This window comes from Morone saxatilis, unplaced genomic scaffold (genome assembly GCF_004916995.1).
Source record: "Morone saxatilis isolate NCDOM2014 unplaced genomic scaffold, NCSU_SB_2.0 Contig2, whole genome shotgun sequence".
Classification (NCBI taxonomy): domain Eukaryota; kingdom Metazoa; phylum Chordata; class Actinopteri; family Moronidae; genus Morone; species Morone saxatilis.
This window is the reverse complement of record NW_023339762.1, coordinates 6,003,431-6,017,785: the sequence shown is the minus strand read 5'-3', so window position 1 is coordinate 6,017,785 and position 14,355 is coordinate 6,003,431. Positions and strand designations below refer to the sequence as shown.

Here is a 14,355-nt window from a genome sequence, read left to right as displayed (position 1 = left end):
ACCAGATGGCAAAGCATAGTAATGCAAAAGCAAAGGGGGAGAATAGAAATGTATTTTTTTTTGTAAGTTCTTTTAGACTACCTTGATGCATTGGTGTCCCAAATTGTCCCACACAAACGTAGTCTTTGTCCCACATCTGGTGAATTGGGATCTGGTCACCCTATTTCCCACCTGAAGCTATGCGGTTTAAACAGACTCAGGTGTGTTGGCCCATTCAGTCTGGTTAAGTTAAGTTGATAAAAATACTGCCAATCAAAAACTGTTTTCCAAAGAACTGCACCAAGACTGCATGAAAAGGTCTTTGTCGTAATCCAATTGAACTCGTTTTTGGTTACATTCGAGCAGACCAACCACAAACAAAAACATAACTAAACGCAATTGACAGGGAAGAGTCGGCCTCTGTCTCCCACGCAATGGATTTGATAGTCCGATTGAGGCTACGCGGCCTAAAGTTACGCCCTGGTTCCACTGGTTGAAATGCCAGTAATTTTTTCCTGAATTTATTAAAAGGTTCCTGGAAAGGTTTTGTGTTTGTCAGTAGTCACCTGATTAGGTAAGGAAAGGCAAGGATATTTTGGTCTGGAGGGATTAAGAGCTGATTTGCCCAATGTTACAAGCTACAAGCTCTTTCTGGCACTGATGTTCAAGCAGTACATTGGAGGATAACACTGCATTGAGCCATAGATGCCACACTGTTGTTGGCTAATCAAACTTCAGTAGAGCCCTCTGTGAAGGTTTTCCTCCTACCTGATTTCACCTCCACTGAGAGCTGAGCTGTAACTGATTCATCGTTAGTCGTGTCTTTTGCCACCACCTGGAAGTGCAAAGATGAAGTTGAGTGCTTATTGAGAAAATTTACCAATCAATCAGTCATTTTAAGTTTGGCTAGATTTGTAAACTCACTTGCAGAGATAACGTCTCCACTGGGAGACCCTTAGTCATAAATAAATAGCCGTCAATGATGGAGAAATCACTGCTACCATTAACATAGTATGTGATGTGGGGATTTAGACCCTGTTTGAACAGAAATGAAAAGGTTAGTGCTGCACATCAAGTAGACAGAAGACTTCCTCATCAAACAACCAAAACAGATGACGTATATGCAGTTAAACACTTATTTCACAGTGAAGCTGCGTTAGCCAGTGCAATTAGCTGAAGTTAAGAGGATTTACCAAGCATGTTGTCTGGTGTCAGACCTCACCACCCACATCTCAAATTTACTGCCATTATAAAAGACACTTTGTTTGTATTATGCATTTTCAAACTATAAAGATTAAATATTACTAAATATAAGTAAAAAAAGCAAACAGTTGAATGGTAAAAGTTTTATCCAAACTTCCTGCTTCAGTTTTGACTGAAGACTGAAGGACTTACTGTAGCTGTGCAATGAGGGATTATTCCAGACACTTTCAGTTTGACCTCTAAATAAAGTGTTGTTTTTATGTTTGTTTAAAGCCTGTCTTGATCGATAGTGTTCCTCAGATATTAACCTGAGTACAATGTATCTATTATTAGAAAGGATGGACAAAACTACAGAAACTAGATCCAAGTTGTAATTAACAAAAAATTGAAAATGATTTGATGTGGAAAACATGATTTTTTTCAAATTTTGTTTTATGTTTTTATTTGAGGAATGTTCCAGTCTCCTCATCTCTCCACACAGATCTGTTTTCTGCTGCAGTTTTTTTTCTCTTTTATCCTCAGCCAAGTGGTTTTGAATATACAAATACACAGTTGGATGGACTGAACTAGAGAGGTGTAGGCAGTCAGTCAGTGGAATCAGTTTTTTACCCCAGTGACAATGTAGTCATCATCTGTGGCAAGGATTTTCAGTGGCTCATCTTTGTTCTTCGGATCCACTGCCATTTCACCCACTGCAGTGACGACGCCCTCATATTGAGACCTCTGAAAGCGTGGAGGGTGGAGACTCTTCACCCGGACACTGATTGTGAGGGGGGTGGAGGCAAACTGATAACTGTTCTTCTTCTGAGCAGCCTGGGAGAGAAACACATATCCAATGGAAGATTTTAGGCAACATTTAATTTTTTGTTTGTCAAAGACACATATGACAGCAATGTGTGGCCAAAGTGGGCAAAAGAAATTGAATGTTTTGTCTTTACCAGCACTGTCAGACTGATAGTCTCCAACACGTCAGCCGGCTTCAGCATGCTGATGTTCCCCGTGTTTGGGTTGATCTGAAAGAGGCCGCCAGCATCTCCTAAAACACAAACAGACTAAGCTGCTTCTACCTGCCAGTAATCAACAACTTATTTCTTCAAACATACACGTCAGACAGTAAAACAAACCACTGTTTATTATAATCCCATCTGTTTACCGTTTAGGAACGAGTATGTTATCTCCTCATTTATCCCAGAGTCTCCATCGATGGCATAAACCGGTCCTGGTTTTAGCGGTAATGCTCCGGTCTGCAGAGAAAACACTCATCATCATATGTTTGACAGTGGTGAAAGTCGTTCTTTAGCACAATGGCAAATTTAACAGCATCTGAAACCTCCATTCTGACAGCACAATTGGGTGGAGCTGCATCTGACAATTTATGTAACTTTCTGAAACCGACAATTCAACAATCGTGCAGTCTTTATGCAAGGATTGGTGAGTGTGTGGAGGTGTGAAAGTAGGGGTTTGAACTTTTCTCTCAAGCTCTTTTCTGTCTCTTTTGGTATTCTGAACCCAGTGCAACACCATTACTGTCTCTGAGAAGAGACTGTTTAAAAGTGTGTGCTGTTAGCCCCATATTTATGGCGTCTACAAGGATCCATAGAAGACACAGCGTTGTTGACGAGACATCAGGGAAGCAGTGGGATAGGGCTGGGCAGTCTGACCGTTTTATATTTTCACTTTTCAGGTGAATTATAGAAATCACTGTATTTAATCACTGTTTCCACACTTCACAAACCAGTAACCTCAATGACTCATGAATCCATGCCACATGAACAAACCAATGGAGTGGTGCCAGCTATGCTGATTGGACAAACTACTTCACGTGGCTCTTCCTTTTTCTTTTTTTTTATGTTTATCTTATTGCTTCTGTTTTCAACTTTATATTAATCACCATTTTGAAACCTTTGTAGTATCTTCTGTGCAATATTGTGTTTTAATGATGCTAAATGTAGAAATGCATAGGTTATTTGAAGTCAGGCTATGTCCGAAGGTAGACTCTACTGGGCATGCCAAAATTGTGAAAAAAGATTGTAATTTAGATCATTGATCGTGATGCGATTAAAAAGATTGTGATATTATTTATTTGTCCAGATCGCCCAGCCCTGCAGCCAGGAGGAGGCTATGATGGCGGGCTTTTCACCCGCCTTCAAATTACAACTAGTTTTTCAAATATATCTGTATCTTCAGGGAGCTCATTGATTGGCTCCTCCTTGCCTCTACTTTAGTTGAGGCAAAATCACATTGCTTCACCCCGTATTCAATTGTCACCTGTCAGTTTAGAATCAGCGCTGGACTTTCCGGATAAAGTGTTACCACAGTGGCAGTGTCGCACCTCTTGTTCGTTTAAGTTGACCCTGCCAGTGTAGCCGGAGCTCTGGCAGATCAAAGCTCCGCCGACCTCATGCTCCGTGCAGGGCTGGAACCACGGCGGTCTGGTGTCCAAGTCTAAGATGGTGACCGTGATGGTGGTGGAGGCAGTGAACGAAGGGCCGGGGCTGGACGTTTCCAACGGTGTGTCCTTAAAAAAAAAGAAAAATGACAATCTGTCAAACTGTTCCATTCAGGTCAAACACAATCAGTGTGCTGCTATTGTGGATGTTAGCTCACTGGATCTGCTACACTTGTGTTTAAGAGAACATGTCTGACCTCCAGAGAAAGAAAGAAATATTTGATTTGATTGAGTTGGATGAACAAAATCAGTGTTTTGAACTAACAGTGAACAGCACTCACCTGAGCATATAACACAAGCTGGACATTTTTGACTTTGTCGTAGTCAAGAGGTGTCTTAACAAGGATATCCGGGTTGGTAAACGATCTCAGTTTAAAGGCATCCTGCTGAAATCAAAAAGGAAACTCAACACTGTTTAGATCTGCCTCAGTTTACCACTGCTTCTGGACCTATCTCTTTATGGGAGATTACATTAATATTTTACCTGATTCAGAGAAAGAAAACAACAAGAAGATTTATCTAGATGTCAGACCTACTAAGAAACAAAGGAAAAATAATTACGATGTCTTACAAGTTCAGATGTCAGTTTGTAGTAGAGCGGTGTCCCGTCTAAGTCTGTGGCAGTGAAGCGGCCCACACTTTTGTCTACAGGAGACAGCTGGGACAAAACAGTTCAAACAATCAGTGTGATATTAACATGAAACACAGTTTTTAACATGTCAATCAATTATTCACTGTAGCATCCCTCAATTAAAACACTGATTAGTCCTATTTGCTGAAAAGGAATTAGCTCCTAAAGTTTGGTTGCCAGTAACCCTAACTCCAGTGTAATTTAGCTACAAAGCAATATCCAGAGCATCTGCAATTTAAAAACGAGATAATGCTGCAAACACACTAATTCAGAAAAACTTCAAAAACAATTAATTATTTAAAATAACATTTTGTCATTGGTCAGGTAGAAAAAAGTGATTCTGTGAGGCAAAAAAGTAAACAAAAAACTAATATGATGAAGAATTCCTGCTTTGTTAAATGTATTTATCAGACTCTTACCTCATCGACGTTGATACTGTAGGCACTCTGTGCAAATACTGGAGGGTTATCATTCTCATTGGTCACAATCACAATAATGATGACGTTCAACTGGATACAAAAAGACAATCCTTGTTTAAACGCCTTATATTGATATTGCTACTGATATTGTTTATGACTAATATGCATGTTTACAACAACGTTTAAATAATATGCTATTAAAAATATTAGGAATGTGAAATAAAGACACAATTATGACGTCTTTGAGCTGCATGTAGATCCTGATATCATATATCATATACCAAGGATTTTCTGTCTGCATGACCTACTTGTGTTAATATGTGGAATAACAGAAACTCTAAAACATCATCAAGAACCACTGCACAATCCCTGCAACTATGGACTGTATAAATAAATTTTTCCAAGCACATGGAGAACCTCCTCACATACATTTAACATTTTTTAGGAACCTGCACAACATCTTCAAGAACCTGTAAAACCTTTTCAACCACCTGGTGAACCTTTCTGAGAACTTCTTCGTGAATGCAAACAACCTCCTTTAGCACCTGTATAAACTCTATGTACAACCTTTTCATAAAGGTGTACTGTACAACCTTGTCAAGCCTCTGGAGAATCATTATAGCCTCCAAGAAGCACCAAGAATCTGCTCAAGAATCCATAAAAGCACACATACAACCTCTTCAAAGGCCTGTACAACCTTCACCAGAAAAATATAGGTTCCTAAAATCCCTGTATAACCTCTTCAAGAACCTGTATGTCCTCCTTAGGAACCTAGAGAACCTCTTCAAGCCTTTCGAGAGGTTTCAGAAAAAATAGGTTCCTTAGTGCTGTTTGCTTCTTTCTTTTTTTTCTTTCTCCCTCATTTATGTTGAGTCTATGTCTGTCTGCATGCTGCAATTCAAACAATTCATCATCATCATCATCATCATAATCATCATGATCAACAGTTTCAATACACCACAAAGTAAAACATTAAAAGTTAGAATTGGTACAGTATAATGCAGATTTCACACATTTCAGTTGAACATGTTTAGTGTATGAAGACAGTTTTACCGTGAGGCCTGAGGTTGCAGTGCAGGTGAGCTCGACAGTATGAGTTTGATTAGTCTGCAAACAAAACAAACTTCATGCTCAACAGCCAGGTATTTTCACAGACCAGAATCTGAACCGAGATATGGGTTTGGATCTGGTGCTATGAGACATGACCTACGGTACCTCAAAGTCCAACGCCTTTGTTGCTATCAGCTGGTTTCCTTTAAGCCCAAATGGGTTGTTGGGATTTGCAGGAGGTGGTTTGAAATTAACGGTGACCTCTGGTTGGAGAGTGATTGTTGCCACGGTAACACCCACCATGTTGTTTTCGGCAAAGTTCACAGAATCAGGAACAGAGCAGACTGTTGGGAGAGAAGAAGAACACAGCACAGAGACCGTAGCAACGTTTAGCAAAATGCTGTTTGTTCTCTTTCTTCTCCAAAGTCAGATTAGAAAATGGTTATTAGTTTCGTCTCTGTGTGTTGAAAAATCAAAGTGCTAGCCTAATGCTCAAAAACATAAAGAACTTTGAAGTTTAGAGGTTTAGAAAGAAATAAAAGCCTGCAGACTGTTGCATCACCTGTATGTTTAAACGTATATACGAGTTATGTTCTAACTAAAAAGTGGTCGCACCATACAAGTAAGTTACATGTGATTTTATACATTTTAAAAAGTCCTTGAACCTTAAAACAAACCAATAAAAAAGGGGGTCGGCCACTATTCTCCAAATGAGCTCCACACCCACTTTGTCCTAGCTGTGGTAAAATATAGGGCTGCACAATTAATTGAAATATTGTCAAAATCACAGTATGACCAATTTCGCAAAAGTTGTCATGTTTTGACAAAGGTATAGTGTGTGACAAAACAGCATTTAATGAATGAATGTTCTCCAGATGTAAGAAAGCATGTTTGTTTGGTACAGACCCCCCAAAATGTCACATTAACGTGACTTTAATATTTTTTTTTCAGTGAAAATTAAATGTGTGATGCAAAAATGATCATTCCCACTAACTGCGAATCATATCGCAATCACAGTATCTGTCAAAATAATTGTTGAGGTCTGACTATGACCCTCAGCTAACAAGTTTGTCTGAGCAGGAGGAAACACAAGCTGTACAATTCACTGAAACATGAAGACTGCTTCCGCCAACACAGTCTGGAGATATCGGGTCAGTGTCTACCTCCACAGCTTTTGCCTGCACTGCAAACCAGCCTCGGAGCATATTTGGGTCAGATTGCAAGTCAGTCTTGCTGGTGTGGTTTTCGAAACTGGACTAGTATATAAAAAACATCCTTTTTTTAAAAAACTTCTCTTAAAAGGCTTTCAACATTCCTTATTTCTCTAACTGAATTCTAGGTAAAACGTCACTTTCTGCAACAGTGTCTTTATTTCAGTCAACTTATTTCAGTGTCAGTGCAGACAGTGTAACTGAACCAAGTGGTTTATTGTCAGCTCTTACAAATGTCGCCTCCCCTCACTTCTCTGGCCTCCACACACACATACTTCCCACTGCGCTGTTTGTAGCTGTCAAACTACTTCCTATTTCAGTCACCTGAGCTCTTCCTCTGGTTTTGTTCCACTTTTACATCATTTCATTTCATCATCTTAATTTACACACGGTGAGCAGTTAGAAACCAGTTCTGGCTACTCACAATGTATAAATTAAGATGATGTACCAATTAGCACACTGTTATTGAGCCCATTATTTTCTGTGAGACATCATTCTGGAAAAATATAATAATAAAAATAACATTTTCAAATGATTGTTTCATGTTCAAGGCTTTGCATTGCCTTACCCCAACTCCTTTAAATGAATTTCTTAAAAAGGCCATATTTTGCTTTTGGGGGTTTTCCCTGTACCCTAGAGTGTTATATAGATTTTGGGGGCATGTTAAAGGTCTGAAAAGTGACGAAACCCAAAGTTCATGCCAAAGGGAATTACCCACAGAAAACACGACTCCTGCACTGCCTTACACGGCTTGTTTGTATCCATTTTACTATTACATCACATTGAAACATGGCACCACCTATAGGCTAGGTGACAGGCCAGTCCCGCTCACTGAAACCACGAATCTACCTCGCCAACTTCTCTGTTGTTGGCTGTAAGAACCAACACAAACCTCTATCATCTGAGGAAGTGAAGACCCAGAATATGAACTTTATTCTCGATATAAATGTGTTGTCAACAAGGCTCAGTACTAAGCTGAGACACAACGGGATCTTTTGTCGCCTGCAGCACAAAGACTTGTGTCCTCTATCATCTGAGGAAGACAAGACCCATCTCTTAAGGTTAAGGAAAATCTGATCCTTGATCACTTTTAACTTGAGATAATGTATTCTGTCTTTACTTGTGCATTTTATCTGCATAGCGTATTGTCACTTCCTCTGGACTACAGATATAAATTAGCATTCTTGCTAACTCCAGCCTGTTTATATCTTTTATTTTCATATCAATGTTCATTACAGGCTCTGTCTCTATCAAATAAACAAATAAAATAAAAAACACGAGTCAGGTAAAACGAACCAGCAGGTTTCAGTACTCACTGGACTGGGCCTCAGTGTACGTTTGAAGCAAAATCAGAAGTAAAAAGCTGAAGAACGTCCTCACAGAGAAATGTGGATAAAGCCCGTCCATGTCTACGTCCGTCCTGTCTGAACTGATCCCGGTTCTCTGCTTATCTCGTCGGCTTTATGGCTGCAGTGGACTTTTCCCTGTCATAAAAACATAACACACACTTTTTGTTTGCCGGGAAGTCATATAAGATCTTTTTTTTTTTTAACTAATTATCTTTTATTTGATCGGTTTGGAATGGAAAGTGGATAGAATTAATGATAGGATTAATGAAGTTTTCTATCAACTAATGTCCTCATTTAAGAACCTCTATCAGCCTCCTCTCTTCTGTCCCTCGGTCAAGAGTTCATGTGTCCTAGTTTCCATTTATGGTTGACAACAATGACGGAACAAACATACTCATAACAACACATAAACAGAGAAGAAAACATAGTTAGACATTATAAATATATTGAATGATTTCAGTGGTTTCAATCCAACATAATCATGACTTGTTACTTCTGTTTTCAGACTGGTTCTGCTTTAAAAAAATCTAAATGTCAACAACATTCAAACCATGATGTGTGGTTACACTGTAACCTCTGTTCAGGGAGAGCTCTCCTGCTTTTAGGCTGCTCCGAAATGTTCTGATCAAACCATTTGAGGGTGCAGTAGGGCAGGTAATGTGCCTCTGATTTGTGACTTTATTAGATGATAAAAATATCAGTTCAACAATTTTGGGATTAAAAAACAAACAAATCACCACCATCATCTGCATGTAAAGAAATGTTCATGTGTCATTGATGCTTATACTGTGTAGAGTTTTATTGCTTATTGTTTAATGATAGTCACATCCAGACCGGAGTTCATCACAGCGCCTTCATTCATTGCAATGGGACACACATGCATCAACATCACATCAGAGTCATATAATATCAGTTATCAGTGGGCAGTAACTCATTACAAGTAATAATATTATTAGTAATAATATTATCTTACTCCTCTTCAGTAACTAGAGGTTTAACTAATACATTTCAATAATAATATTACAGTTATTAGGTAACTAGGTTGGAAGACAGAAACACATACAGCAGGTGAAAATATCACTGTTACTTTGATTTTAACAAACAAAACTGCATTTTAATTGTCAAAAGTTTGACTTTTGAAGGGACGCAATTACCAATTTATCAAATCTCATGACAGAACTTGAATAAACATGTATTAATAATTATAATAATAATTATTATTAACATGTCATCTATAGTATACCTGGATGTGTATAGTAATATCCGATCCATGTGCCTTTCTATTTACACCTGGTATTAACAAGCATTCTCTTTGTGATCACATTTTTTTATACAAATTCGAGCTTGCTTAAAGATCCCCTCCAGACATTTATTAAGACATATATACAAATAGTCTGCTTGGAACAATAATGTGTGTCTGCTGTGGTTTTTTTTTTCACAAAATAGGATAATTTCCACATTAAAATCCTTAAAAAGTTTTCCTGCTGGACACAAGATGTCTCCTACTTCACTGTGAAGTCCATTCTCAGTGTATGTGCACTGGCGGCTTCAGGTTTCTACATACCACTGTATAAGTTGCAAACTGGACCAAGACTAACTTCCAAACAGGCCCTTGCCCTTAAAATCAATGAGCACAGAGAAACTTTCCACTTTCAGCAGATGAATGTGAAACCATCCTTCTAGTGTCAAACTCTGCACAGTGACGCTCAAACAACATCCATCTGTAGAAAAACACATTTTTGAGTAGAGTGGGACTTAAGCTAGCACGAGGAGGCATAGTTGGTGACCTTTGAACTTGCTGAGCGGATTTCTTTCTTAAGAATGTGGTCATGCTGTCAGGATTACATTTACCTGGATGTTTTTCTAGCAACATTGCTGAGGATGGATATCTAGAAAAACTAAATTAAGGGCAATCGGGCTTGAGATTCTGGAAGATGTTCAAAGTTTAAAGTTTGAGCGCTTTTGATTAGAATCAAAACAATTTCAAGAATCTAAAGCAAGTCCAGTTGCCCTTTACTTAGCACTTCTATAGCTATACCTTGATTTGGATGACTGAGAGTCTTTGTAGCAGAGCTGTTCCGCCCCACAGCATACTTCACAAGCTGCATAGGGCCCTGTACATTTGCATGGGTGTCAATGTTTACAACTTTGATGAGAGAATGAACAGAACTATCTGTCAGAAAAAGAGGGGGAAAAACATGAGAGTGAATTGTGGGAACAGGAATCAGGTAAACTTGTGTTCTCTCCAAGTTTGATGTCAGTAAAGAGTGGTAACATTAAGTTTATGTGCAGTGAATCTCTCTGTGCAGCTCTCTGTCTGTCTGGGTCTTCCAGTGCTGTGAAATACAGCTATTTATTATGTTTGATAAATGCTAACACGCAGCAGTGTTTATTAACTGCAGCTCGGAAAAGATAAGATGGCACATGCTTCGTTCATGTGCGCACGCACAAAATGAAAGTCGCACTTTCCAGCAGGCAATATCTGGGGCACGATGGCTCCTCACAGACACACAGAACTTTTAAACAAGACAATGATTATCTATTTCTCTCAGTCAAGGTTTAGTTACAGTTCTGTAGTTTGAGATTGACATTGACTATTGATTAAAATTTTGAATTTAAATGTTGATTAGCTGGGCATACTGGACAACATGGATGCAGACCTCTCAGTAAATAATAACCATCGGGTATTCAGTAAAACCAGAGTATAAATAGTACTTTAAAGTATATAAAAGGAAATGTTAGGGAGCCAGTTTGAAGGGACCTTATGCAGATACTTTGAGACTTAAAGCTGCAGTCAGAGGCAAAAGGCTTATGTTTACATTGTATAGATATTACATTGTAGTGGGAGCACTGGGTGTCAGGTGTGACAATGTGGCAATGCCAAATAGTTTACATGGTTTACAGGTTAGGTAGGAGGACCTTATAGCAGAATTTTGCTTAGGGCCCCAGGGAGGTCAGGACCGGCTCTGCTTCAAAGTTATGGAACCAGAGCAACTAATCTCAGGAACTAAAGTAGAAACTATGAGATTCCCAGTTTGTGTTTCCACCACATCTGAAGACCCATTAAGTCTCCACAGCAGACGATCTGCTGAGTGTCTGATAGTTATTTATTTCTACATAACTGCCATGACCCTATCAGTAAGTTTATGTCTGTCCTTTACTTGCCACGTTCTATCTGCTCTTTTTAAACAATGAGTTGAGATGCTGACAACAAAGGCCTTTGTCTATATTGCATTATTAAACAATAAAAAAATGTCTGACCATCGATACAAAAGTACTTCTTTGTAAGCAGGGGCAGTGCCTGTGGTTTTTTTGTTAATATTTTTGTGGGCTTTTTTCCTTTTATTAGACTAGAGAGAGAGAGAGAGAGAGAGCAGCAAAGGGCCACAGGTCAGATTTTAACCTATGGACGCTGCAGTGAAAACTCAGCCTTGGTACATGGGGCGCCAGCTCTACCAAGTGAGGTACCAGGGCACCCCACTGTGTCTATATATCAATGACGGTCAGGCCTAATGCAGTATTACGCCTGAAAGAGACGCTTTTTGGCACCCTGGAACTATCGTAGAGAAACTAAATTTACCCCATGGTTTAGGTTCCTGCAGTGGAAACACCCTAGGTAGTGATGTTTTCCATCAAACAATCTGTTCAGAGGCAGATGACAACTGTAAGACTGTCCTCAAACGTCTTGATCCCATCCCTGCTCCCCAGAGGAGGATCTGTGTAGAGTTTAATGACCTTCATGACATTTTTTCTTGTGCCACCCTCATGACAAAAGTCGTTCTTGGTTAGACTCATTTTAAATATCATTGCATCAGAATGGTTAGCTCTTTTCACTGAGATCAATAACTCAATATGTCCTTTTTAAGACTTCCAGTGCTTGTTAATATCCACTCATCAAACTGAATGTAGTGTATAAATGGTGTGAGTAAATATGAAATACTCCACACAGTAAACACACTAAACACCCTGAATACCTCATAAAATGTATTTTAATAACAAAGATACCTGTGTTTCCACATTAAATATGATAACAGCTGCCATTATTCAGGAACATCAGAACATTTTTGCCTTCTTAAATCAGCTTTAATCTTCTCTGACTGTCCTCTAGGCCTACAGGTCAGTCGGCCAGTTGTTGTAGACCGACGGGCACATGTACTGTTTCAGCAGCAGGTTCACACGCTCCATGTCTCCTCCCACCCCACTGCGGACAAAAACACAGTGACAGTTAAACACTGCAGGAGAGGAAGGAGTAACTGTCATTGCAACTGTTCTCTTTATGACAACATACAACTTACTAACTGATGTTGTGGCACAGTAAGAAGAAACCTTTCTTTTTGTAACGGGATAAGTTGATATGTGGTTAGACAAGGGAACTTTAATTTGCGTTATCGGTTTTGAAGAACCTGAGCATAGTTTGGGGGCTCAGTCAATGGGTATTTGACTTGGGAACCAGAGGGTGGCCTTGAGAAATGCACCAAACCCCTAACTGCTCGAGGGGCACCTGAGTGTTTGGTGCTTTTATTAACCTCACCTGCAGGGAGAACCACGTGTTTGTTTGAAACAGTCAGAGACAGGCCTTTATTTCTAGTACTCTCAATAATTAATTAATTATTAATTAATTTCATCAGTACAACAGAGCCTTCCTCTGTTTAACACTATTTAAATAATTTCTACTTTGCTGCTTTTTCAATCCTCGTTAAGCTAACATCAATAAAAGCAGAGCAGCATAAGGACAGAAGCCCTCCTATTCCTGGCAAGCTTTTAATGTGAAAAATCAGCAGGAAGTGTTGGGTTTAATTGCCAGTAGCTTAACACCAAACAGAAAAAGAAGCAATGTAGACTCAGCTAATCAGTGAATGAGTACACTAATACTAATCATTTTTATTTACTAATTATTTTCAACTTTTAATACTGTGATGAAACTCAACACTTCCTGCAGATGTTTCACATTAAAAAGAATCTGAGGAAAAGAAGAGATTATGTCCTGTAAACTACTGGGAGGCTTGTAGAGTGAAAACTAGAATCAGTAAAGTTGAAACAACAGGAGCTAACCAATTAATGAAAACAGCATCACAGTTAAAAAGAGAAAGAGCGTTGAGCATGGTGGTGAGTATGAAATTACTAGTGAAAGAAGTTACGAGTGAAACACCCCCCACCCTAACAGTAAATGAATCCCTTGAGTGTATCTGTATGTTTTATCCCTGATGTTATAACTGTAACATGTGTCTCAGTGTTTGTAATGCGTGTCACTGTTGCTGTAATGTGTCTGATGTGTGTGTCTCACACCTCTTCTTGACGCTCTGCATGCGGCGCAGGAAGGCGCAGATGGAGCTGTGCTTGGCTTTAGATCGCAGGAACTCTGCATATCTGTTGGAGAACTCGATATCTCCTAGTTGCCTCCTGCGGTCCAGACCTGCAGACAGCAACTGCCTGTAACACAATCACATAAATGATCACATTAATATGGATCAGATTCTTTTATCAATACAACACAATACACAATATATCCATATACTCAATATGTTCAATGGGTTTTGAGAAGCCTGCTGCAGCCCAATGTTATGCTATGAGAGCAGTGAGAGTAAACTAAAACAGTAAAGATGTCATCACTATGAGACACTCCTTTCACATAGTTTTCACATTTTAAGTTCACTTAGTATCAATTAAAGACACTTTAAGGGGCAATTTAAAGAGCTCCAGGCTCCACGGGGGAGTGAGGGTTCATTTTCTTAAACTAACCTGAGTCTGGCCTCGAGCAGAGCGTCTCCAGAGTTCAACTCTGACTGAGACCACGGTGTGTTCAGGTGTCTGATCTGAGTCAGGAAACTCTCCACCTCATCTTCATCACTGAGGTCACATGACAGGACGACACACAACATTTAAACAAATACAAACAACAATATCAGAAAAATCTGGGAGAGATGTCTGTCTGTGTCTGTGGGATTTGTGCAGGTGATGGTACCTGACAGGAAGTGATGTGGTGAGATGGAGGAGGGCCAACAGCAAGAACACCTGAGTCACACTTATGGACGGCATCGTGAGGATGATGAAGATGAGGATGATG

At 39.3% G+C, this 14,355-nt stretch overlaps 1 protein-coding gene across 3 annotated transcripts in view; it reads right to left on the bottom strand.

The window, feature by feature from the left end:
• Positions 1-8,375, bottom strand: part of cdhr5b (cadherin-related family member 5b) — a 12,668-nt gene extending 4,293 nt beyond the window's left edge. For 2 of the 3 annotated variants that reach the window (XM_035664411.1, XM_035664413.1), the window contains exons 1-12: positions 8,259-8,375; positions 5,897-6,075; positions 5,735-5,788; positions 4,682-4,771; positions 4,203-4,289; positions 3,913-4,017; positions 3,515-3,700; positions 2,336-2,426; positions 2,121-2,218; positions 1,792-1,995; positions 904-1,014; positions 748-814 (exon numbers count right to left, since the gene is read on the bottom strand). In XM_035664411.1, coding sequence (XP_035520304.1) covers positions 748-814; positions 904-1,014; positions 1,792-1,995; positions 2,121-2,218; positions 2,336-2,426; positions 3,515-3,700; positions 3,913-4,017; positions 4,203-4,289; positions 4,682-4,771; positions 5,735-5,788; positions 5,897-6,075; positions 8,259-8,349 — 1,363 coding nt within the window. In that variant the 5' untranslated portion in view covers positions 8,350-8,375. The remainder of the gene's footprint in view (positions 1-747; positions 815-903; positions 1,015-1,791; positions 1,996-2,120; positions 2,219-2,335; positions 2,427-3,514; positions 3,701-3,912; positions 4,018-4,202; positions 4,290-4,681; positions 4,772-5,734; positions 5,789-5,896; positions 6,076-8,258) is intronic. The other variant, XM_035664412.1, reaches the window with a different exon arrangement.
• Positions 8,376-14,355: the final 5,980 nt, after the last annotated feature.